At 44.4% G+C, this 27,461-nt stretch overlaps 1 protein-coding gene across 1 annotated transcript in view; it reads left to right on the forward strand.

Annotated features, from left to right (window-relative positions):
* The window catches only part of LOC141092401 (receptor-type tyrosine-protein phosphatase beta-like), a 239,049-nt gene that overhangs the window by 22,745 nt on the left and 188,843 nt on the right, over positions 1-27,461 (forward strand). Inside the window, exons 2-3 of the mRNA XM_073578524.1 lie at positions 26,702-26,720; positions 27,152-27,382. Coding sequence (XP_073434625.1) covers positions 26,702-26,720; positions 27,152-27,382 — 250 coding nt within the window. The remainder of the gene's footprint in view (positions 1-26,701; positions 26,721-27,151; positions 27,383-27,461) is intronic.

Raw genomic sequence — 27,461 nt, forward strand, 5'->3', positions numbered from 1 at the left:
ACATTGCAAGTAAATTACATATCCTATCCAGTACTGAACCTTAATTCTGTATTACACTCCAGAGCTGCATTCACAATTTTTCTGTCTTCACACGTAAAATATCATAACATTGCTCTTCACACATAACTTGTCTGGGCATCCCAGTAATTTTGGTTAGTGTCATCTTTACACCAACCACTATGCAGTCCTTTTGATGTATGACAAATGCCCCACTGTACTATAGGAGCCTGGCTAAATTATATATGGCGTCTGCCCAGAGGCTTGCTGTTTCCAATTACCAGCCAATAAAATGAGTGCAGATCTGGGGTATAATACATGATGTAACTCAGGATCAGTAATGTATGTACACAGTGACTGCACCAGCAGAATAGTGAGTGCAGCTCTGGAGTATAATACAGGATGTAACTCAGGATCAGTAATGTAATGTATGTACACAGTGACTGCACCAGCAGAATAGGGAGTGCAGCTCTGGAGTATAATACAGGATGTAACTCAGGATCAGTAATGTAATGTATGTACACAGTGACTGTACCAGCAGAATAGTGAGTGCAGCTCTGGAGTATAATACAGGATGTAACTCAGGATCAGTAATGTATGTACACAGTGACTGTACCAGCAGAATAGTGAGTGCAGCTCTGGAGTATAATACAGGATGTAACTCAGGATCAGTAATGTAATGTATGTACACAGTGACTGTACCAGCAGAATAGTGAGTGCAGCTCTGGAGTATAATACAGGATGTAACTCAGGATCAGTAATGTATGTACACAGTGACTGCACCAGCAGAATAGTGAGTGCAGCTCTGGAGTATAATACAGGATGTAACTCAGGATCAGTAATGTAATGTATGTGACTGCACCGTTGTATATTGAATAAAAATGTGAAATTATGTTCAGTGACGGACACACACTTTTTTGCATAAAAATATGTACATGCTGCTTTAAGGATAATTGCTGAGGAAATTGTCGGACAAAACAAGTGTAAAAGCTAAAATAAAAAACTCTTCAAGCACTAAAAGAAAAAACACGTGGGGTCGAAAACACAGTTTACATGGGGCTAATTTATTTCTTGAGAACAAAAAGAGGAAGAGGACAGGATGCCACTAGAAGAGGATTGTGGTGACGTCAGAGTCCAGATTGCCGGCTCTGGACTTGGAATGTCGTTGTTGTGGATTCTACATGAGATTGTAGATGTCCTAATAGCAGAGTTTGTGTGTGAGTCACGTACAGAACAGGCCAGTGCAGTCTTTGTCTCCGCTCACTCACCATCCCTTATAAGGATTCCGTCTGTGATGACGGAAATGGATTGTCTCGAATTGTGGATCTGCTGAAATTGACTATGGGGGTAATCCTAAGGCTGACACCCCTAAAATGTATTCTGTTAAGAAACAATACAGAATGGCCATGCTTATAGACGTTTTTTTTGTTTTTTTTAAATAACGTTTCGCTTCCCATAGCCTTCCTGATGGTTAAATTAACAAATTCATGAGCCATTTTTCAAGAAGACCACACCAGGCTGCTTATTCCTGGCACTACTGTGAGCAGCCTGAGTGAACTATACCTGCTCACATGGCTGCAGCGTTCCTGGACTTGTCTCCCATCGAGCACATCCGGGACATCATTGATGATTACCCAGGCGCTGCCAGCAGAGGATCTTGATGAAAAAACCAGGGGAAGAGTCTTGAGGAGATCATTTGCATATTCCCAGTGCCTTCTGGGATAAGTGAAGAGTCTCCGCGAGCTCAACGATCACTGGGTTTTGGCCGTTGCAGCTGAAAAGAGGAAATCGGAAAACCAGGGGAAGAGTCTTGAGGAGATCATTTGCATATTCCCAGTGCCTTCTGGGATAAGTGAAGAGTCTCCGCGAGCTCAACGATCACTGGGTTTTGGCCGTTGCAGCTGAAAAGAGGAAATCGGAAAACCAGGGGAAGAGTCTTGAGGAGATCATTTGCATATTCCCAGTGCCTTCTGGGATAAGTGAAGAGTCTCCGCGAGCTCAACGATCACTGGGTTTTGGCCGTTGCAGCTGAAAAGAGGAAATCGGAAAACCAGGGGAAGAGTCTTGAGGAGATCATTTGCATATTCCCAGTGCCTTCTGGGATAAGTGAAGAGTCTCCGCGAGCTCAACGATCACTGGGTTTTGAGCCTATCGGCGCGCGAAATTTGGCTCATCTTTCATCGTTTTTAAGAAATCTCAAGATAGAAGAGGCCAGGAGCCATTTGGTGAGCTGCATTTCTTGCTACATGTTCACAGATTTACCAGTGGAAAAGCCAAACTTCACATGCCACAAATGCAAGCTTGTGTCCCTGTTGGAGGAAAAGTTGCAAAATCTCGAAGAGAGGTTAGCTACATTGAAGATCATTAAGGAAGGTGAAGAGTTCTTGGACAGAGCAGAATTATCTCTTCATGTTACAGAAAGAGAAGAAATTCGAAGTGCACCTGAAGAAACAGAGGAATGGAGACATGTGACCCAGAGAAGCAGGAGGATCAGGAGGCAGTCAGCACCCATACTGCTCAGGAACCAGTACCAGGCTCTCACGCAGGAAAACGATGAAGAAATACATCAGGATAAGACTTTGCCAACAAACAGCAACCTTGTACGCCCTCAGAGTCCTCCTGGATGGAGAAAGAAAAATGTTGTGAAGAAGAAACGGAGAGTGGTGGTCATGGGGGATTCCCTGCTGAGAGGAACAGAGGCCGCTATCTGCAGACCGGATATAACTACAAGAGAAATGTGCTGTCTTCCAGGTGCAAAAATTAAAGATGTGTCTGACAGGATATCAGGACTCTTCAGACCTACAGATGACTACCCATTCCTGCTACTACATGTGGGGACAAATGACACCGCAAGAAACGACCTGGAAATCATCTGCAGAGACTTTGAAGACTTAGGCAAGAAAGTGAAAGAACTGGGAGCGCAGGTGGTCTTCTCTTCCATCCTCCCAGTGGATGGCCATGGAACAAGGAGGTGGAATAAGATTCTGCAGGTGAACAACTGGCTACGTCGATGGTGCCGTCAGCAACGATTTGGATTTCTGGATCACGGAGTGAACTACTTATACGATGGACTACTTGCTAGAGATGGGGTGCACCTTACGAAGACTGGAAAGCATGTATTTGGAAGTCGCCTTGCTACACTTGTAAGGAGAGCTTTAAACTAGAACAACATGGGAAGGGAAGCAAAAGACCAGAAAAAGCCATACACCTGACAAATGCTATTGAGAACTCTGCTATTAGAAGTGGAAAGGAAGAACAAAGACGAAAGAATCTAATTACTAAAAATATTGGAGAAAGAGAAACCAATCACAAACTAAAATGTTTCTATACTAATGCACAAAGCATGGGCAACAAACAAGGAGAATTGGAACTACTAACACAGGAACAGAAATATGATGTAATTGGAATCACTGAAACTTGGTGGGACAATACACATGATTGGAATACAAGACTAGAAGGATACAACTTATTTGCAAGAAACAGACTTGATAAACGAGGAGGGGGTGTCGCATTGTATGTTCGAAACGCGTATATCTGCACAGAGATTGAAGCTTCAGAGACTGGGAGTTCTGTGGAAACTGTTTGGGTAAGAATACAAGGACAGAACAATGGAAAGGACACCATTGTAGGCATTTACTACAGGCCGCCTGTGCAAGCCGAAGATATAGATGAACTCTTTATGCATCAGATGGCCAAGTTCTCCAAAAAATATGACATAGTTGTCATGGGAGATTTCAACTATCCAGACATTTGTTGGGAATCTCTCTCAGGCAAAACTAACAGGTCAAGGAAATTCTTATCCTCTCTTGCTGACAACTTTATCTTCCAAAAGGTAAGGGAGAAAACAAGGGGAACTGCTACCTTGGATCTAATCCTTATAAACAGGGAGGAAATGGTTGAGGAGGTAAAAGTGGCTGGGACCCTAGGAGGTAGCGACCATGCTATTTTAGAATTTTGGATTACTAGAGGTGGAAGACCTGTGAAGACTCAGACGTCAAGGTTAGATTTCAGAAAGGCAGATTTTAAGGGATTCAGAAAGAGAATTGGAGGGATCCAATGGCTGGATATCCTTAAAGACAAAAATGTCCAGGAAGGATGGGAAATCTTGAAAAATGAAATTCTCAAAGCACAGTTGTTAACAATTCCGAAAAGAGGGAAGAATAGGAAGCATTTAAGGAAACCAGGATGGATGAACACAGAACTTAAGCACATGCTAAAAAGGAAGAAAAAAATGTTTATAAAATGGAAAGAGGGAGACATATCTAAAGAAGAATATAATGCTGTCTGCAGAACCTGCAGGGCACAAATCAGATTAGCTAAAGCTGAAAATGAACTGAGGCTTGCAATAGATGTCAAAAGCAATAATAAAGGATTTTGGGGATATGTCAAAAGTAAAAGAAAAGTCAAAGATGCTATAGGATTTTTACAGGATGAAAATGATGAAATGGTAAGACAGGATGTTGAGAAGGCTGAACTTTTAAATTCCTATTTTGCATCTGTTTTCTCTCAGAAAGGAAATGCAACATCAACTGTTATTCACTGTCCTATTAAGGGAATAGAAGAATCCAGGATATCTATAAACAGAAAGATAGTGAGGAAACACTTAGCTAACCTAAATGAATTCAAGTCTCCAGGTCCAGATGAATTACACCCCAGAGTACTGAAGGAGATAGCAGAAGAAATTTTTGAACCCCTCTCCATAATCTTTGAAAATTCTTGGAGAACAGGAGAAGTGCCAGAAGACTGGAGAAGAGCAAATGTTGTTCCTATCTTCAAAAAGGGGAAGAAGGTGGACCCAGGCAACTATAGGCCGGTGAGTCTGACTTCTATACCAGGAAAGATCTTTGAACAAATTATTAAACAACATGTATGTCAATACCTGGATAAGAATGAAGTGATTAAACAGAGTCAGCATGGGTTTCTAACTAATAAGTCATGTCAGACTAACTTAATTTCCTTCTATGACGGTATCACTGATTGGGTGGATCAAGGAAATGCTGTAGATATAGTATATCTTGACTTCAGCAAAGCATTTGACAAAGTCTCTCATACAATCCTTATTGAAAAAATGACTAAGTATGGAATGGACAAGGCAACTGTTAGGTGGATTCATAACTGGCTTAGTGATCGGACCCAAAGAGTGGTCGTAAATGGCTGCACATCCAGTTGGAAGAATGTCTCAAGTGGGGTACCACAGGGCTCTGTCCTGGGCCCTGTATTGTTCAACATCTTTATCAACGATTTAGATGAAGGAATTGAGGGTAAACTGATTAAATTTGCTGATGACACAAAGCTAGGAGGGATAGCTAATACTAGAGAAGAGAGAGAGAGGATTCAAAAAGATTTAAATAAACTGGAGAAGTGGGCAGCAACTAACAGAATGGTTTTTAACAGGGAGAAATGCAAAGTACTACATCTGGGCAATAAAAATGAAAAAAGCATATATAGAATGGGAGGAATAGGGCTAAGTGACAGCACATGTGAAAAAGACTTGGGTATACTAATAGATCACAGACTGAATATGAGTCAACAGTGTGATGCAGCAGCAAAAAAGGCAAATGCAATTCTAGGATGTATTAACAGAAGCATACAGTCTAGATCACGTGAAGTCATTATTTCCCTCTACTCCTCTTTGGTCAGACCTCATCTGGAATATTGTGTCCAGTTTTGGGCACCACATTTTAAAAAAGACATCAACAAACTGGAGCAAGTTCAGAAAAGAGCGACCAGAATGGTGACCGGTCTGCAAACCCTGTCTTATGAGGAAAGGTTGCAGGATTTGGGAATGTTTAGTTTGCAAAAGAGAAGACTGAGAGGAGACTTAATAGCTGTCTACAAATATCTAAAGGGCTGTCACATTGTAGAAGGATCAACTTTATTCTATGATTCTATGATTTGCCCAAGTGCATTCAGCAGCAGAACCTTCCTCAGACGACCATTAATAACCTCAGTGATAGCAGACGAAGCTATAGGTGCCGGGATTTCTGCACGTGGCTCGTACTCCAGTCTGAATAAATCCAGATGATATAACAAATTTGCATATAGTTTACTTGTCTATTGATCTTGTGATTTTCATAATTCTAAAGCTTTTGTGTTGCAATTTCAATAAGTGAGTATGTATTACATTGATAGATTAGAGTCTAGGTTGGTTATCTAGTTTTCCTGCAACCTACTGCAGCAGTCAAGAGTAAGAGGATTTCCTCTTTCAGATCTGTAGTAACCCATACAAAAAATATATATTCATGGTGTTCACCATGTGGAATAAATACCAAGAACTCTGTTATAAAAAAATCTTATTTTTAGTTTACACCATCTCCCAAAAAGAAACAATAAATAGAAATGCATAGGTACCCAAAACACTCCATTGCCACCCAAAAAATACACTGTTTTCAAAAATAAACGGGAAAATTGTAATAGTTTTTTCATGCACGAGTCTTAAAACAGAGCCTACAGGAGCAAAATATGACAAATTTATTTGAAGGGATAGGCTAGTATAATGTACACCACTTTTTGATTACCGTAGTGTGTTGGTTTGCTGAAGGTCTGCCTTTCCATTAAGCCACATTAACTTCATAAAAGTGCCACAATTGCCAAAAAATGAAAAGTTATAGATTTTGCTCAAAACAACCACCCACTAAATTTTCTACTTTTTTCTGGAGGAAAACTGGAACACAACACTCAGTATTTTTATTGTGCAAAAGTACAAAAACCATTAAAACTGTAGATATTGTCATTTTCTTTCAGTTTAGCTTAATCTGCCACAATATATTGAAAAATTGTGTTGGTAAGGCTACGTTTATGTGAGGGATGGCCAGTGCTGTAGTCGTGGTCACTAACATCTGTAATAGTGTGCCCTGGCCTCCCATCACATAAACATGCTGCCCATCACTCCGCATATCTGCAGCGCCTTTCACAGCTCCATCAGGGTCCTCTGTACGTTTCTGGAGGACTTCAGGATCCACTTTAGAAATAACGGAGTCACAGTCCAGTTCAACTTTAAATGGAGCAACTTTACTGAGACTTGTACACAGCATATTCATATTCCCATCATCATCATCTTCATCATCATCTTCAATCATCCTCTTCTGTCCCTTTCCTTCTTTCTCTGTCACTAAGCCCGCTTCTGGGGTGGACCGTGCTGAACGGTCCCACAGGATCTTCAGTGCCCAGCGACACTCCAGTTGGGTGTTCCCTCAGCTGTTTCGCCCCGACTCTGACGGCATCAGCCCCGAGAAGCTGCCACATGTTAAAGAGATGTGCTCATACTGCTTAGTTTTCACTAGCAACTGCAGACCCACTTATACTGCGCTGCCAGTACTGCTGCTGTAGATCCCTCTGTAACAATCCTGGTCACGGATATTATATGCTGTGCTTTTGGCTTGAGCTGAATGTTGCGTGACACGGTGTTGCCCAGGGCTAGCCAACCCTCCTGAGCTAATGGGCACCCTCACCCCGACTGACTCCTATCAGGAAGTCCTTCCTAACTTATCCCACCGTGCCCCTCCTATGTTTAACTATCTACATACTGGTTCCCTTATGCCTACTATACTATGTAGAGAACTATGGTCTCTGTGCCCCCATTTAGTGGCCAATCTGAGGTAATACTCCCCTTTAGCATTATACCCCTATCTAGTTGCCGACTCTGGGTAACTCACTTTCCCTACTTAACAGTGAATGTACAAAACACAATTTAGTAAATACACAGCAGTAACGCATATATATATATATACAACATATTGTATAAATAGCTATATACACCATCATGAGAATAAGGGATGTTTGCATGATCCTGGCACATCCCTTATATTGAAACACCTTTATTTTTGATCTGAGTGTTATGCGTGGAAAAAACTGACATCACACAGACAGCATTTGGATCAATGTTATTCAATTGGGCTGTTCAGATGATCGTTTTCTTACTCGGACCGAAAGTTTGCGTGAAAACAAATTGAAGAATGCACTAGTTTCGTCCATATTTTGCATGAAACATCAGATCCCATACCGGTCAGTCAACCATGCTTTTCGTGCCTGGGTGGACACAGGTGAATCAGAGGCCAGACAGAGCACAAAGTGACTCCGTTTGATTCAGGAAAGTGAATGGGCCCCGTCAGGGGGTTCCACCCAAATCCTGCTTTTCAGGGCTTCAGACGGAAGTGCAGTGTTAACCTGGCCCTAGTTCACCATACACCGATGCTCATATGGCCAATAGATATTTCTCCAGATTCCCCCATAAATACAAACGAGTGCTCAGCTTGGCCGATCATTCATGTGTTATCAATGTGAAAAAGGTGCAAAAGGGGAGAAAGATGGTGCATGGGGGCACTATACAACGTAGATGATCAGCTGGATGAGCAAGTCAGGCTTTCGTTATATTGCTCTGCTCAAGCTGGACAGTGTCCCTACAATGCACAATTTACAGTGACAGGGAATATTATTCTTGTCTTGCAACAGGAAGTAAGTAAGAAAAATTACTGTGAAATGGGCTAATGATGCAGATAAGAATGCGCACTCCCCTCTCAAAAACAAGCAATGCTGCATACCATTCAGAGGAGCCAGAGGTTCTGGGTAATGATAAAGTGTTTTATTGCATGCCTAGATCATACTGGATCACATTTAAAGGGGACTTGTCAGTTCTCCGGGCTTTTTTGCTTTAGTAAATACTTGTTTTCTCTGTGAACTAACAATCCAGGAGCATTCTTTCTTAGAGTGCGCCGTTCCTCTGTTGTACCTCCTAGAAATTTATAAATGAATTGCCAACTGGGTGTTGCCAGTCTCTACACTGTCTGTTGTGAGTTCATTTTTCCCTTCACCATTGAGGTCTGATGAACTCCCTCCTCTGGTGAAGGAAGGTAGTGAGGCTGATTACCAAACACCTGGGCAGCTAGATGATGACTGGGTGGCTGGAATTGAGGACTGGATATAAGGCAGCCGACGCCCTTCTGCCTTGCTGATGATCCTGCTGGATTCTTGGAGACCAGTCTGATTCCTGCGGCTCAAAGCTAAGTTTTTTATGCTCTGCTTTGTACACTTCAGTTTTGTTTTTGTTTTGCCTTGTTTTTTGGGAGTTCTGCCATCCCCGGCCGGGGGTGAGCTGTATTCCATTTTTGTCTCTGATCTGTTGATCTTTTGCTGTGTCTTCAGAATATACCTGAGTGCTGATATAGTCTTTTGAAGCCTAGCGACTTCAGGGCCTGTTTTTCCTATCAGTCGGTTGGCACATTTTGGATAGGGTTTTTGCGGATGGCAGACAGCGGCTTTCCTATCCTGTCCTATTTAGTTAGCTTGGGCCCAATCATTTGCTCAACCTATCTTTCTATCTGTGTTAGTGTTTTCATCTCGCTTCACCGTCATTATATGTTGGGGGCTGCCTATTGCTTTGGGGTCTGCTCTGGGGCAGTTTAGTTTTTCCCCTTTCTGTCTTTAGGCTATGTAGTTCTCCGGCTGTGATTGAGGGGTCTAGGGCACCGTAGGAACCCCCCACGGCTACTGCTAGTTGTTGTGGATGGGTTCAGGGGTCTGCAATCCGATAGCTGCCAACCTCTCTGGTTTTTCTGGACTTAGCTAGTATTTTGTTTTTTCCTCCTTCGGTGACTCATCATAACTGTCCAATCGCTGCTGATGGTATTGCATTGTGGAATGACACACCCCTTTGCCAAGAGGAATGGTAACACCCATTGGATAACTTCAAAATGAGCAGAGGAAAGAAACAACAGTGTTCTAAGAAAACCTGATACAGAATTGTCATTTTATGAGGCTGACTTTAATACTATTACATTTTACTCAATCGTTTAGATTACTGTGATACCAAGTGTTTTCTACAGGGAAAATAATGTGCTATTACAAGGTCATTTGCAATTATTATTATTTTTACTCTTCGCCACGACAGCACCCACTTGGAGGGATCCGCCCATAGGAACAGGAAACCTACAGAGATAAAAGAGGGCGGTCCACCTCTCCCCCTCAGTTGGTTTCCTGTTCCTAAGCGGAACCGCAGGATATACTACAGACTTACCTGGGCCAAGGAACCGCCTGTGCTGTATCTGCGAGAACGGCAGGGGTTCCGGCTCCAGAAGCAGCGACGGGGGGAGTGCTGAAATCCGGCTTCCTCCTCGGCTGGCAGGAACGGAGATGCAGAAACGCCGGTACTGGGTGGCGCCGACCGGGGGTTCCTCTGCGTAGAACATGACACCGGCGGGGAATCCATTCCGGTCCATGTGGGGGCGCAGGAACCGGAGAGAAACGGCAACCTCCGGCGTTCCTATGGGGCTTCAGCGTCCAGGAAGACGGACATTCAGCAGCAGGAAGTGGTAAGGAGGAACTTCCGGGTTACCGGAGGTTCCACGGCTCACAGCGCACGCGCAGCTGGGCGGCACCACAAAGTAAGAGGCGCTCCCCGCCCCCTCCAGGAAAGAAAGGGGAAAAAAAAAAAAAAAAAAATGAATGACGAACGCCTGCAGAGCACGGGCGGCTGGAATCAGCGCTGAAGCGCTTGCTAATGGCCGCAAATAGGCGCACCTGGAGGGGGAGGTACCAGGTATGAAGGAGCTTACAAAAGGCCGGGGGCAAAGGAATGGGGCGTGCAATCATGTCTTCACCAAGGCAGGACACGCATCCCCAGGCAAGCGATGCAGCAGCAGCCAAGGACCACGTAAGACGGGGTTCCTCAGACCGCAGCCACAGAAGCCACGCCAACAAGCCTCCTTCTCAGCCTCCTGAGCCAGTACCTACAGCTTCACTGGGTGAGTGGACGGCGCTCTGCCTATCAAGCTGATAAAATGTCTCTCTCTCTCTCTCTCTCTCTCTCTCTCTCTCTCTCTCTCTCTCTCTCTCTCTCTCTCTCTCTCTCTCTCTCTCTCTCTCTCTCTCTCTCTCTCTCTCTCTCTCCTTTTCCCCTCCGTCATCATATCTCAGGCTAAGAGGAGGGAAAAATCAAAAAATAAAGAGTGTGCCCTGTGTACACGTCCGCTACCGGACTCTTACACAAAAAGGCTGTGCAAAAGATGCATTAATGAAACGGCAAAACAGGCATCAACATCAGCTGCAGATATAAGGGCCATAATCAGGGAAGAACTACAGGCCCTAAACCAGAGCAGGCCCTCTAATATCGAAACTACTAAACCAGCGGTTGTAGACACCGATGAAGGCGAAGTAGTCTCAGATAGTTCCAACGCATCCATGTCAGCATCCTCCTCAGATATGGAGGGCCGTTGCTGTTTTCCTTTAGATCATATGGATAATCTAGTCAAATCTGTGAGAAATACAATGGGATGCACAGACACAAAGGAGCCGCAAACGACTCAAGAAATCATGTTTGCAGGTCTGACTGACAAAAAGAGGTGAGTTTTTCCAGTTATTCCAGCAATAAAAGCGCTGGTTAAGAAGGAATGGGAGAGACAGGACCAGAGAGGGTACCTTCCCTCAACCTCAAAAAGAAGGTACCCCTTTGACGACGAAGAGTTGTCGACATGGGGTAAGGTCCCGAAGGTAGATGCGGCAGTGGCCTCCGCCTCAAAGCAAACGGTCTTACCAGTGGAGGACATGGGCATTTTAAAAGACCAGCTTGACCGCAAAGCTGACGCCTCTTTGAAGAGGGCATGGGAAGCAGCTACTGGCACATTTAAACCGGCAATAGCTAGTACTTGCACAGCTCGTTCTATGCTGGTCTGGATTGATCAACTAGACCAGCAAATAGACCAGAAGATCTCCAGAGACAAACTACGAGCCGCCATACCACTAATCCGCGGTGCAGCAGCATACCGTATTTTCCGCTTTGTAAGACGCACTTTTTTTCCCCAAAATTTGGGGGGAAAACGGGTGCGTCTTACAAAGCGGACATGCCTTACCTAGGCTGTGATCGGGGGCGTCCGGCGGTTGCTGGCCGCTGCTGCGGGTGTGTCCGGTGCCGCGTTGTGTGCCCGTCGATGCCCGGGGCTCTGCCAACATTGTGCGACAGGCCAGAGCCCCGGCATTTCCTCAGTTCCCTGTGTGCCGGTAAAAAGATGGCCGCCGGCGCGTGCGCAGATGGGATCTCGGGACCCAGTTCTCGAGAGATGAGATTTGAAATCTCATCTCTCGAGAGGTGGGTCCCGAGATCCCATCTACGCACGCGCCGGCGGCCATTTTCCCTGGGTTCCCTGTGTGCGCGCGGTGGTGCCTGCAAAAAAATGGCCGCCGCGCGTGCGCAGATGGGATCTCGGGACCCAGCTCTCGAGAGATGAGATTTGAGAACTCATCTCTTGAGAACTGGTCCCGAGATCCCATCTGCGCACGCGCCGGCGGCCATTTTTTTTTTTACCGGCACTTCAGCGCACATATACAGGGAACCGAGGAAATGCTGGGGCTCTGGTCTGTCGAACAATGTCGGCAGAGCCCCGGGCATCGATGGGCACACAACGCCGCACCGGAGCACCCGCAGCACCGGCCTCCAACCGCCGGACAAGTGGAGAAACCTGACACCAGCACAAGACTCTGCAGCAGCAACAGCACACATCGGAGCCCCCCCTCATCCCTGAATGCGGCCTGCAGCATCACTCCACGCCTGCCTCCTCCAGCAGCGAGCCTGGGACCCCTCTACACCGCAGCCACCAACCCCGGTAAGCAATAAGATGCAAGGATTATAAGAGGCACCACCATTTTATTAAAAAATATTTTTTTCTTATTTTTCTCCTCAAAAATTGTGGTGCGTCTTATAATCCGGAGCGTCTTATAAAGCGAAAAATACGGTATATAGCGGATGCTTCGGCTGATTCCTTAAGTATGGCAGCCAGAACAGCGGGGTTGGCTAATAACGCCAGGCGTAGCCTGTAGCTTAAAAGCTGGAGAGGGGACACCCAGTCCAAAGCAAAGCTGTGTACCATTCCTTGCGAGGGTGAGTTCTTATTTGGAAGAGCCTTAGATGAAATCCTTACGAAGGCAAAAGAAAGGAAAAAAGGATTCCCTAACCCTCCTCTCCCATTTTATAGGAGGGCGTTTAGGAGGAGACCCTTTGGCCGAGGAAGACCAGCAGAAAATCAAAACCGCTGGGCCACAAAGGAAGGAAAGGGCAAAGGTGCCATGTTTAGGGGATCCTCCTTCCGCAGGGACAGGAACTGAGGAGCCAGTCCCTCCAGTAGGAGGGAGGCTAAAATTTTTTTTCCGAGAATGGGAGAAAATTACGGCTAGCCCTTGGTTCCTAGGCATTATCAAGGACGGGTTAAAAATAGGATTCAATCATATACCCCGTAATTCTTTGATCATAACATCCTTCAGCTCACCAATCCAACAGCAGGCCCTGGAAGCTGAGATTCGGAATTTAATGGACAAAAGAGTTTTGGTCCATGTGCCTTAGGGGCAGGAAGGGAGAGGATTTTACTCCCCTCTCTTTCTGATATCTAAACCAGACGGATCATTCCGGACAATAATCAACTTGAAAAAATTAAATTCATTCATAATAAATCATAAATTTAAGATGGAATCCATAAGATCCACGATTAAGCTCCTCTTCCCCAATTGTATGATGGCAGGCTTGGATCTGAAGGATGCTTATTATCATCATATTCCCATCCATTCCAGATATCAGAAATACCTCAGAGTGGCGGTCCTCCTCGATGGCAAGATACAGCATCTCCAGTTCACGGCCATGCCATTCGGCATTTCCATCGCACCACGAGTATTTACAAAGGTGATGCTGGAAGTGATGGCTTTTTTACGCCAGAAAGACACACTAATAGTACCCTATCTGGATGATTTTCTGATAGTGGGAAATTCAATTCGACAATCTTGTCCTTACAGGCCCTAGGGTGGATAATAAACTTCAAAAAATCCAGAATCGAGCCACAGTCTGTTCAGTCCTTCCTGGGTCTCGAGCTAGACTCCATAAACCAAAGGTGTCGGTTGTCGCAGGTAAAAATTTCAGCAATCAAAAAGGTTAGGAGGGCGATACGTTGGCCACACATATCTTTAAGGGAAGCAATGTCCCTCCTGGGATCCCTTACTGCCTGCATCCCGGCAGTTCAGTGGGCCTAGTTCCACACGAGGACGCTACAATACCAAATTCTTTTAGAGGAGTCCCGTGACCGAGGGAATCTGACAAAGAAAATCACGCTGTCCCAGGAGGTCCTAACCTCCCTTGCGTGGTGGCTAAAGGACGATAACGGGAGGAGTACCTTGGGTTATAACACCCTCCAGTATAATTATCACGGACGCTAGCCCCACAGGATGGGGAGCCCATATGGGGAATAATTTTGCCCAAGGCCTATGGGATATAGGCGAAGATAACGATTCGTCAAATTTAAAAGAACTAAAGGCAGTTTATCATGCATTATTTCATTTTCTTCCACAGTTACAAGGGGAGGACGTGAGAATCCTTTCGGACAACACCACCGTAGTCGCATATCTGAACAGACAAGGTGGAACTCGATCGGTCACCTTAATGTCTTCCGCAAGAAGAATTTTATCCCTAGCAGAAGAACATTTGTTGTCTCTCTCAGCCCTCCACATAAGGGGAAGAGACAATGTGGAGGCAGATTTCCTAAGCCACCATACACTGCGGCAAGGGGAGTGGTGTCTAAGCTGGGGAATATTCACACGCATCGTGTCACTTTGGGGTCTTCCCCAAATAGATCTCTTTGCCACCAGAGAAAACAGACAGGTGCGAAGGTTCGCCTCTCTAAATATGTCAGACAGTCCGGAAATTCTGGATGCCCTCCAGGCCCCGTGGCAATTCAAACTGGCATATGCATTCCCACCAATCATACTACTACCGCAGGTGATCAGGAAAATCAGAGCAGAGGAAGCACGAATAATCCTAATAGCACCATTCTGGCCCAGGAGGCCGTGGTTTTCATGCCTGCAAGCGATGTCAGTGACAGACCCGTGGGTGCTTCCCTCAACCTCCAGGCTCCTCTCACAGGGGCCTTTCTTCCATCCTCAAGTGGACAGTCTCCACTTGACGGCCTCGAACTTGAAAGGGAAATGTTGAGATCAAGAGGATTCTCGGAGGGACTAGTCAATACACTCCTACAAAGTCGGAAAATAACAACGACAAGAATTTACACCAGAGTATGGAGAAAATTCCTAGAGTCCCACACAGGCCCTGAGTCTGGAGAAATCCCGATTACAGCGATTCTAGAATTCCTACAGAAAGGAAAGGAATTAGGGCTAGCTGTCAACACACTAAAAGTCCAGGTGTCAGCTCTAGGGGCCCTCTATAGCTATTATGTGGCAGGCAATAAATGGATAAGCAGATTCATCTCGGCCTGTGAGCGGAGCGAGCCAGTACACATACCTAGAGTTCCTCCTTGGGATCTGAACCTGGTTCTGGAGGCCTTAACACGTCCGCCTTTTGAACCCTTAGATTCAATATCCCTTAAACACCTATCCTTCAAAACAGCACTGCTAGTTGCACTAACCTCAGCCAGAAGGGTTAGCGACATACAAGCACTTTCAACAGAACCCCCTTTTCTAGTGACATTCCAGGATCAGCTAATACTAAAACCAGATCCCTCATACTTACCAAAAGTAGCAGGGAAGTTTCATAGGTCACAAGAAATCCATCTCCCTTCATTTTTTAGTAACCCTTCTACTCCAGAGGAAGAAAGATTCCATACACTAGACGTTAGAAGAGCAGTATTACAATACATTGAGAGGTCTAGCAGCTGGAGGAAGAGTAGGGCTCTATTTGTTTCCTTTCAGGGCCAAAAGAAGGGATGTGAAGTCACAAGGGGTACCCTGTCTCGATGGATCAGAGACGCGATTGGGCTGGCATACTCAGAGAGCAATGTGAATCCTCCGGAGGGTATCAGAGCACATTCCGCCAGAGCTATGGCTTCCTCTTGGGCAGAAAGGGGAGACGTCGCAATCGAGTCTATATGTAAGGCGGCAACCTGGTCTACACCCTCTACCTTTTATAATCACTATAGGCTTGATTTATCATGCTCATCTGACCTAGCCTTTGGTAGAGCGGTCCTCGGCACGGTGGTCCCTCCCAGGTGAAGGTCTCTGAAAGTCTCTCCAAGTGGGTGCTGTCATGGCGAAGAGTAAAAAGCCGGATTACTTACCGGTAATGCTCTTTTAATTAGTCCACGACAGCACCCGTTCACTAACCCTCCCTAGAAGTTAACATAATGTATATACACCTTCTTAGTTGTGAAGTTAATAAGTTAGAAAAATTGGATAATATAATGGCCTAATATTTGGCGGTCCTCCTGGTACTCTGAAATCCAACTGAGGGGGAGAGGTGGACCGCCCTCTTTTATCTCTGTAGGTTTCCTGTTCCTATGGGCGGATCCCTCCAAGTGGGTGCTGTCGTGGACTCATTAAAAGAGCATTACCGGTAAGTAATCCGGCTTTTTTAAGGCTATGTGCCCACGTTGCAGAAATGCTGCGGAAATGTCCACAGCATTTCCGCAACTCCCTGCCGCTGGTAAAACGCATGCGGAATTCGCATGCGTTTTCCCGCAAAATTCAGGCTGGGGGGCGGCCCATATCTTGCCTTGCCAGCCTGAGAATTAGCAGCCTGCACCTGTGAGTTTTGGCGGGTTCGTTAAAAAATAAGGGGAACCCCACGTCGGTTTTTCTTTCATTCTCCCCTGCTCGCGCTGCTTGCCGGAAGAGCAGGGGCGAATAATGACAGCCAAGTTCAACACCACACGCAGGGGAACAACGCTTACTGTAGTGCTACTTCCCCTGCAGCCATCCGTGTGGTACTGGTGCGGCACACGTGTGCCACATGTAGTACAGACACTGATATCTCCGGTACCGGAAATATCAGGAAGCGTGAAACCGGCGTAATACTGATTTTCAGCGAAAGTTTATAAATTTCCACTAGGGATGAGTGAGTGTGGGGGGTGTAGCTGGAAGTCAAAGTGATGAGCGAGTGTGCATAGTACTGCTCAATTGTCGATTCAGCATCGAGGTGCTCGGTTACTCGATCGAGTATCGCGGGTGCTTGAGTGCCATGGAGAGAGAGACTCGATTAGAGTACCGAGCCCTCGAGCATTTCAGTTCTCGATCATCGCTAACTAAATGTTTTCTAGTGTGCATTCTACATGAAGCCGTTGGTTAATGGACTTTTTCTCCAAATAATGAAGGTCACAAAATGACTCCGCTATACATGGGACAGGGAGATCTATGAGAGGATGCATTGTAGGATACTAGGACAATTAGACGAGTAGCCCAAATAACTGAAGATCTGCCTGGAAACATTTCAATGGGATTTATTGTTTGACTCCCACTCAATATTGAATCAGTGACGCCAACTAATATTACACCATCAGTCTGCCTGAATATATGAATAGAAATTTTGAAAGCCTCAGTGTATAAAAAGTGTCTGGTAAAGAAGAGGGACAACAAATATAACCAAAATTTGAGCTCCAGTGATTGATACTCAGTAATGTTGGGCTCTTAAATGGCAAATCTATCTGTGACATTTAAACCAAAATTCCCAAAGGGTTGTTTTAGGAAGATCTTTTAATTTTTTTTTTTTTTTGCTAAATAGCGCCACTCTTGGCAGTGGGTTTTGTCTGATATTAGAGCTTAGCCCCATTGACTTAAATCGGATTGAGTTGCAATTCCAGATACAGCCTATACAGAAAACAGTCACTATTTCTGGGGTAAAAAATCTGACTATTTTTTGTAATCTTTAAAAATCAAAAAAATAATTCTCACCTTGTTCTGTACTGAAACTCTCCTTCCTTTGTATATGAAAGTTTGCTAAAACCATGATCTTTATGAAAATTCCAATGGGGGGAAAATAGATTGTTGGCTGTATGATTGTAATTTAAAAATGCTTCACGTGATCCTGCACTGGTGCAGTGTTAAGCGGTTATATAATTTATTTCTGGAGATTATTATTGAATTGATGGCTGGACCGTACAATACAAGCAATTGATACCATCCACCTTTTTGTGTCTCCCCTATTTGCTGATAGATTGTACACTTGCGAGCAGCAGCGCCCTGATATCTGTTGATTTATGTGATTTATTGTTCTGTAATGTTTTATGTTGTCTGTACAAGTCCCTTCTAAAATGTGAAGTGCTGCGGAATATGCTTGTGCTATAGAAATACAATAATTAATATTATTAGTATACAGGGCTTGGCAATTGTGTTTTTGTTATTTATTTGTGTAGTTCCTCTATGGCTGTAGATCCCGACACAAGGACCTTTTATAGCCAGGGCTTAACTGTAATCTCCTGTATGTGGTCACAGTGGAAATGGAAAATAGCAACTTTGCTTGACAAAAGCAGGCTGCTGTTAATGACGTAGCTAGATGGGGACAAGCAGGGCATTTGCTTTGTGTGCCAGGTTTCAATGCAAAAGGCTGTAAAATGATATTCTGTATTGGCCTGATATTTAGATGTTAGACTATGTAATGATTTTCAAAACGTAAAAGATTTTGCAAAATGAAGGAAAAGGCAATTTGTTCCCAAATTATATCCAAATGGGGGAAGCATTGGATAAATATACAATGCCTGGTGTTAAACTTAAAAGGACATTTGGAAGAAGCATTGTGACATTGGCTAAGAGCAGCTGACTTGATAGACACAATCGGTGTATTGAGAGTATTCTCAGCAATGCTGATTGGCTGAAACTAACTGGTGGAGTTCTACTCACAGTACTCTTCCCAAATATTCTTTCCAGCTGGATGCTCAACAAAGTAACCTGCTCCTCCCAAACTCTTCTGAGAGTTGCTTAGGCTGCTTTTACACTTACCGTGTTTTTTGGGCCGATTTTGCTGCCCCGATAGATTTCTCTGGGGCCGCAAAATCAGCCCGTAAAAATTCCACGGTGCGCTGTGTGCTGTACGGCCGTGAGGGCCATAATTGCGGCCGTGATAAAAGATCTAGCCTGCTCGATCTTTTTCATGGCTTACGGACACGGCCCCCATTGAAAATCAATGGGGCCGCAAAAACAAACGGAAGTTTGTTTTTGCGGTGCACGTGGCTTCCGGTTTTGCGGAATGCTGTTTTTTTTGTTTTCCAATACTATTTACATAGCATTGGAAAAATGAAAAAACGGCGCTCCTCAAGCTTTTCTGCGGTCCGTTATTGCGGCAGACCGTAAAAAATGCAGCGATACGGCCTCGCAAAAACATGCCGCAATAACGGACGTCAAAAAAAGTGGTAAGTGTAAGAGTAGCCTTAGTCAGAGATGCCTACACTTTACTGGACTTAGTGGCTTGTGGAATTTTGGTAAAAATGCTTTTATGGTTTTATTTTTTATGGGAAACTATTTAATATCTTTGTTTAAGGTACATTATCACTTCTCTGGCTGATATTCCACAGCTTTTAAAAAGTAACTAAACTTTCATTTTTTTTTTTAAATAATTTTATACAACATGGAAAGTTATCAAACTTTGCTAATCAGTTAATTAGGGGATTTACCTTCATTTCTGTAAACAAAAATTACAGGATTTATTGGATTCTACCTGCGCTCTTGTCACGTTGGTGTACCCCACACTGTCTCCGTTCTAGGCTTGACCGACTCCCAGTGCCCACTGTATAGTATTGTATACGGAAATGGAAGCTGTAGATTGACTTATACAAGCCCCCTGTTCTTATTACTTTCCCTACAGTGATACATACAGGATGCTTGTGGAAGCAATTAATACTTCTATTAAAGTATTCAGGGGAAGTGAGGGTCTGTTTGACACAAACCACAAGAAATGTATTTTACTGGAGTGATGGAGATAGTGCTGTGCAGCCACAGATAAATATTACAGGAGTGCTGATTGAGCGCACTAACCAAGGGGACGAGCTGCCGTAAGATATTCTCTGATATGCAGAACCTTCAGGGTTGGACACAGGTGCCTATCCTGTCACTGACATCATCTGTACTCCAGACGAGTACATTCTGGTATCAAATCAGCTGTAGGCAGGCAAATAGACAGTGAAAAGCAGGGGTTTGGAAGACACTTTCTTGCATTTTTTTTTGTGAAGAATTAAGGTAAATTTCCTTATGAGCTGATTTGCAAATTTTCATATCTTTCCATGCTGGACAAAATTATAGAAAATGGAAAAAATAAAAATTGAACGTTTTAGTTACTCAAAGCCTCACCCCATGTATGTTCCAAAAACTATACGTTTTGGAGTGTAGAGCAAATTTTTCTTGTATGTCTCATAAGGCACAGTAAAAGTCAAAAACAGAGGGATGGGTGAAGCAGCTGGGTCAGGAGTTGAAGAGGGGAATAATTTCTGCAGGGTCAAGAGACTTCCTACTTCTACATAACGCAGAGAAAAGAGAAGAATTACGGTAGTTGGGTGAAAAGGCAAACTGAGCAATTGTATGTACATAGTGCTGTATAATATGACTGCAATATATTAAAAGGATACAACTTTTCATGGGAGTGCTAAATAGGAAGTAAACTTTTAAAACATTCTTTTATATTTTACTGCCCTTCCAATTGCAATCGGATTGGTGGTGGTCCAGATAGTGAGATGCCCATCAATCATTCAAACCCCTCTTCCCAACAGGGACACAGCTCAAGTGACACAGAGCACGGTATGGATTCATTAGAAAGCAGAGGCTTCGTAGTCCATTCTTTCTGTTGAATCCATAATCCACTCTGTGCGCGCTCAAGCAAGAGTTACATGCTCCTATCGCCTGAGCTGCACACTTCTTAGGTAAGTTTTTTTGGAGTGATCGGTGGAGGTCACAGGATATACGGACCTTCATCAATCTACTTTTAATTGAAAGAGCAGTAAAATGTAAAAAGAAGTTGTAAAAGTTTTACTTAACTTTTTCAAAATAATAAAAAAGTGGATTTTACACCATGGTACTACCAGGAAGAATCGCATAAAAAGAATGATCAAAGTATTTGCAAAACATTTACAGGAATTTTCAGGTCACTATACCTGAATTTTTACATTCCTAGAATTAAAGTTGCATCTGACCATGGAGCGTGCATTGAACTACGGTAGATTGTTTTACTGAGCTGAAAACTGTTGTGTGTGTGTGTGTAATCTTATCACAGTATATAACTTTAGAATCCATACAAATGCTCGGGTGGTGTTCAGATGAATTAGAGCTGATTTTACCAATGTCCAACATTAACGCATAAAGTTAAAGGGGTTATCTTGTAAAGTCGTAAATTCCAAGACTCCTATTTGTCAGTGGATTTTTTTTCGAATTCTGGCAGAAAACTGAAATATTGCAAAATGTTGGTATTTTTACACCTTTTTTGGTCAGCCCCTCCAACTTATTTTTTTTTTTTAATATTGTGCAGAGTGAAGCTAGGAGGCTGTGTAACTGAGCACCGCCAACAAATACACTATATTTTATTCCATAAAAGTAGCATACATTTGGACTTTTCTTGTGGTGGTGCATGCCATCTTCCAAGTGAAAACGGATTGTCACAATCGCAATGAGACATCGCTTTTACGATAATGCAGCAGGTTTCCTTATATTTCTATAGATCTGTATCGCCATGAAATATTGTCGTATCTGCATAACTCTTGATGAACACTTGCCGTATTAGTAGGCTGCTGGATGCAGTGACGGAAAGGAGGCAGAGCAAGGGTTAACAATATATAACAATTTAATAGAAAAAGGTATTCACTCCTCAGTATTCAGTAAAAGGGATAACAAATGAAAAGCAATAATAATACATTTTATTTCTATAGCGCCGACATATTCCGCAGCATTTTACATTTCAGAGGGGATTTGTACAGACAATAGACATTACAGCATAACAATAATCACATAGATCATAACAGATACCAAGAGGAATGAGGGCCCTGCTCGCAAGCTTACAGTCTATGAGGAAAAAGGTAGACACGAAAGGTGGGTGGTAACAGTTGCCCTGATTGTATGGACCAGCCACAATGTTAAGTGTGTAACAGTACAGACACAGAGGGCTAATGGATGCATAAAGCATGTGGGAACATGATGCGGGGAACCTGGTTATGGTAAAACTTTTGGCTGTGCCACACAGGGATAGATTAGGTTAATGTGTTGAGGCGATAGGCCAGTCTGAATGAATGCATTTTCAGGGCACACTTAAAATTGTGGGGATTGAGGTCGTATTGACCTGGGAAGTGCGTTCCAAAGAATTGGCGCAGCACGTGTATAGTCTTGGAGACGGGAGTGGGAGGTTTTGATTATTGAGGATGCTAACCTCAGGTCATCAGCAGAACGGAGGGCGCGGGTAGGGTGGAATACTGAAACAAGGGAGGAGATGTAGGGTGGTGCTGAGCTATGGAGGGCTTTGTGGGTGAGGGTAATAAGTTTATACTGGATTCTGGAGTGGATGGGTAGCCAGTGTAATGACTGGCCCAAGGTAGAGGCAATGGTGCAACGATTGGTGAGGAATATGATCCTGGCTGCAGCATTCAAGACAGACTGGAGAGGGGAGAGTTTGGTAAGATGGAGACAGATTAGAAGAGAGTTACAATAGTTGAGACGAGAATGAATAAGAGAAACAGTAAGAGTTTTTGCGGAGTCAAAAGTAAGAAAAGGTCGAATTCTAGAAATGTTTTTCAGGTGCAGATAGCAAGAGCGAGCCAGTGATCGATTGTGGGGGGCAAAGGAAAGCTCTGAGTCAAGTATGACCCCAAGACAGCGGGCATGTTGCTGGGAAATAATAGTGGAACCACACACAGAAATGGCAAAGTCGGGTATAGGTACATAAGTAGCGGGAGGAAACACAAGGAGTTTAGTCTTTGACAGGTTCAGTTTCAGATATAGTGAGGACATGATGTTAGACACAGTGTTTAGACAATCGCCGGTGTTTTCTAGAAAGGCTGGCATGATGTCAGGAGAAGAAGCGTATAATTGAGTGTCATCAGCATAGAGATGGTACTGGAAACCAAATCTACTGATTTGTTTGACCAATAGGGGCAGTGTACAAAGAGAAGAGGAGGGGGCCAAGGACTGATCCTTGAGGAACCCCAACAGTAAGGAAGATGAGAGGAGGAGGAACCAGCAAAAGATACAGTAAAGGAGCGGTCAGAGAGATAGGAGGAGAACCAGGAGAGAACGGTGTCCTTGAGGCCAATGGAAAGGATCATAGTGAGGAGGAGCTGATGATCCACAGTGTCAAATGCTGCAGAGAGATCCAAGACAATTAGCATTGAGTAATGACCAATAAGGGTGAGTGCACACGCTGCGGATTCACCTGGGGATTTTTCAGCGCGGATTTGCAGGTAAAGTGACTTGCGGTTTTCCTGCGGATTTGCCAGCAGTTTTCCCCTGCAGATTGACACCTGGACAATGGAACAGGTGTCAAACCGCTGCGGAATCCGCAGAAAGAATTGACATGCTGCGAATTTAAAACCGCAGCAACTCCGTGCGGAAAAATCCGCAGCATGTGCACTGCGGATTTGAAATCCCATTGGCTAACATTGTACTGTACAATGTCTGCGGAACTGCTGCGGATCCGCAGGGCCAAATCCGCTGCGGAACCGCAGCAGAATCCGCAGCATGTGCACGTACCCTAACAGTCCAATGAAGGAACTTATGTCCTGTATGCTCCTTTGCAGCAAATGATCCCACAGGGGGTTGTAGAAACGGCAGCGGCCAGATAATGTTCTCAGATGGGGTCCTTTAAACGATGGTCCGTCTTCTGGTGGCAGCGGTCCGTCTCCGGTGCCTTCCGCTGAGCCCCTAGTCCATAAGCATGTGCGGCCGAAACAAACAAGGCCACTGCACTGTCAGGGTCCAACGTGAACTGGCAAGTATAAACTGGCAAAGTAGGGCGCAAATGTCTGTCCAGTACTCGGCTTTCTCTATGCGGCACGTGCGCTGTACTTACGGTCACGAAGCGCACAGCACCTTACTCTCTGGCCGAAACCGAGTAAACAGCACCTCGCTTTTTCAGACTCCTGCTGGTGGAGGTGGGAGGGGACGGATGCAGCCCTGTGCGGCGCCAACGCTCAAGGGACGGAGCACACTGCTCTGCCTGCTGTGCGCTGCTTATTAGTGCCAAAAACTAACTGTTTCCACTCGCTTCTCCTCACTGCCCGGCTTAGCCATGCCCCCTCTAACTGTCTCAAGGGGCCTGTCCTGTCCCCTATTTCTTCCCTCAGACAACAAGGGACGCAGCCTCAACAGTTCCGGACCCGGCTTGGTACAGCTACCCGCAGCCCGGTCTTCCTACTTACAACCGTATACATTTGTGGCAGATCTGAGTTTGTAATTTGGCTTAACACATAATGAAATCATAATCCAGGGTTTTGCATGAGACTAAAATTATTCAGCCGTGTTATTTTAAAGCATTCCTGTTGTTTCACATAAAATCTGTAGTAAAGTGGGGTCTTGAGCCCTCATCCTCATAAGTTAAATCTGTTTTAGTGCAATATACAAGTCTAATATGTTCTGGAATTGTCTTGATACTCCACTTCCCATCCATTCTGGTTTAAAGGCTGTTTCATCTTAATCAGCATTCTGCATGCACTATAGGTGCTGGAACGTGCTTTCCCTTATCAGCATGCATGGCCTGCCTGCTCTTAAATGAAAGATGACTTCTCTGTTTCTGCTTCTGTACAGTTTTAGACAGGAGAGCAGGCATCAAGAGTCAGACAAAAAGTATCATGCCTGAAAAACACAAAAACGGCCACCTTTGACTTGGTGACTGGTCTTCTTTAAGTTAAAGGAGGGAATTAGAAAGTGTTTTAATGTAACTGTGCTGTCTAATATAATTGCTGGCATTACGTCACAGTACACTGAGGGGAATGCTGCTTGAGACTGTGATAAGGAGGGAAATGGTGACTAAGCAGGATCTAGGAGAAAAGAGGGAAGTGACAGAACAGGAAAATAAATAATCAATGTGATTGTGACACATCAGAGCCATCCAGTGGTCATTATTACAGTAAATGGCTCATAATGGTCACAGCTGCTGTCACTGGATCCGCAAACAGTACCACACGTGATAGGCTTAAATCCTGTGGATCAGTAGTCAGTATCACGCTACTGGTCTAGATTCATGACCATGACCCAACTCATAGTGAATGACACAAGTAAGCTTTAGATAAATTCGATTAGCTGACAGTATCACACATGATAGGGTTAGATACATGGTCCAGTATCACACATGATAGGGTTAGATACATGGTCCAGTATCACACATGATAGGATTAGATACATGGTCCAGTATCACACATGACAGGCTTAGTCACTGGATCAGCAGTAAGTATAATGTGGCGCCCCTGAGGGTTCAGTCGCCACAGAGGTACTGCACCTTCTCCTGAGGTGTGTTACTTCACCATTCAGGTAAGGTGGAGACTCCTGACCACACTCCAACACCTGCATCCCACACAACATAGTAGTGTAGCAAAGCACCCTTTGGTGGCTCCCTGCTTGGAACACGAAGCGTGCTGGGAGGCGGGTGGAGTTTAGTCTGCACTAAAAGAGCGGGAAGGGTTTAGGATTTAGTCAGTCTGACAGTCAGTGGAGGAGTGAAGATCCCCTGAGTGGGATGGATGAAGGAAGTTCTGCAGCCGACCTCAGTGACCTGTACAAGTAGAGTTCATAGGAACATCTGACAGGAGGAACTCCAGTGTAACTCAGTACTGAGAGTACTTCATTATAGGCGCAAAAGGGAGACGTTCAGAAAAGGCACATATGTTGGCGGAGTGTTGGAACGGAGTACTTCATCTTGCCTGGAGGTTGGCTGAGCCCCTGACCTGGAAGACACAGCACCGAGGCGGGCACCTGTATGCACAACAGACTGTGAGTAAAGCTTTGGAACTACATACCCTGGTGTCCTCCGCTTATTCCTGCGGCAACCCTCTCAGCACTGCTACATCTCTGTGAGGAGAGGAGAGCGGTGTGGTGTTAAGCACAATCTCTCCATCTACTCTGCCCTGGGACTACAGCCCTGCCTGTGGAGGGCTACACCATCATTGCTGCACCACAACATCTGTCTCAGAGGATCTGTCTGCAGCGTCGGCTTAACATTTTCACCACAGGTGGCGTCACAAATCATTCACTAATAAACTTTAATCATCATCCGCACACTCAACATTTCCCCCCTTTTACAAATGGACGCCCAGGGCCACAGACCGGGTCCCAGCTACAGTGACAACTCCCATTGAGATCCACCGGGCCCGGCTCCGAGTACCCCGCCGACCTGGTGAGACCCTTTGGGTGATCCAATAACACATGAAAGGCCTAAATGCACTGGATCACTAATATAACAGATTATATACAGTACTTGGATACAGGGGATTAGTAGACAGTGTCACACAATTGGTCTAGATACATCATGGATGAACAGTTTGACAAAAGTAAGGTTCAGATACATTATATTACCAAACAGTATCACATGTGCTAGGCTTAGATAGATTGATTATTTAGATGGTCTCGCATGTGATAGGATTAGATGTACGATCCAGCAAACAGCATACCACATTTTAGGCTTGTATCAGCAGTGATAAGCTTTAATACATTGATCAGCAGATCATATCATATGAGTTTATTTACACTGGATTAGTAGCCAATATAGCAAATGATGGGCTTAAAAACACAGCTCTCCAAACAGTATCACACAATGCACTCATAACATCTGATGTGATGAGCTGATGTATTTAACACAAGATAGGCTTAGATACAACAGTTTAGCAGCAAGCTCTCCCTGGAGATTGTTATATTATGTCTGCAATCCTGCGCATTCTGTGCACAGCTATGGCAGTACCACCCTTTATTTGTAGTCCTGTCTGATGCTCCTTTATGATAATGAGAAGTGTTATTCATCACGTTTTGCTAACTCTCATGTGTTCCTATTTTCCAGGTGGTGTGGTCCTGTGATGGTAAGCATCAGACTCCTCTTTTATGTACTTTTTCCTTCTTGTCCATCTTAGAGAGCTGTGGAGCCACCTAGTGGCCAAATTAATGTAATTCACACATTTCTGTAGGTTGTTAAATCCCACTAGTTTATTGGCCAAAGTTCAAATTCGTGTCGTAACGTTGACAGTACTATGTGTGATTGGAGTATATAAATGGGGTTCTGACGCATTTTAACATAAGAAAAAAAAAACTTGTTTAAGTCCAGGCACCTGTGAGGTTTCAGACAGTTAATAACAGTATAGCCATATCGGTCCGGTGTTTTCAGTCCGTAACTATGGAGACACATAGTTTGCATGGGAGCTGTAGACACAAAATACAGATTTTGTTTTCAATTTAAAACCATTTGCAAAGTTTTCATTTTTTCACTATGGCTGATGATATATTTGCTTTACAGAAATACCTGAATGCCAAACAATCAGCGTCCAGGTGACCACCTCCCAGATCGCCATCACTGGACTGGCAGCGGGATTCTTCCTGCATAATATAACTTATATAAATGGCAGCGCAATTCAGGCATCCGATAACAGCTGGAATAACGCACCTCTCATCAGCTTTGTGTCTGGTACACAGTATGTGATCTACTATGGGAATGACTCAATCAGCTGCTGCCACAACGTCACCACCAGTAAGTATGAGGTCACTGCTCTCATGAATTGTCTGGATCCAGGTTTCATTTGTTCTGCATGCAGTTGACTTTTTTTTGT

This window comes from Dendrobates tinctorius, unplaced genomic scaffold (genome assembly GCF_039654945.1).
Source record: "Dendrobates tinctorius isolate UK_male_01 unplaced genomic scaffold, ASM3965494v1 ptg000059l, whole genome shotgun sequence".
Taxonomy (NCBI): domain Eukaryota; kingdom Metazoa; phylum Chordata; class Amphibia; order Anura; family Dendrobatidae; genus Dendrobates; species Dendrobates tinctorius.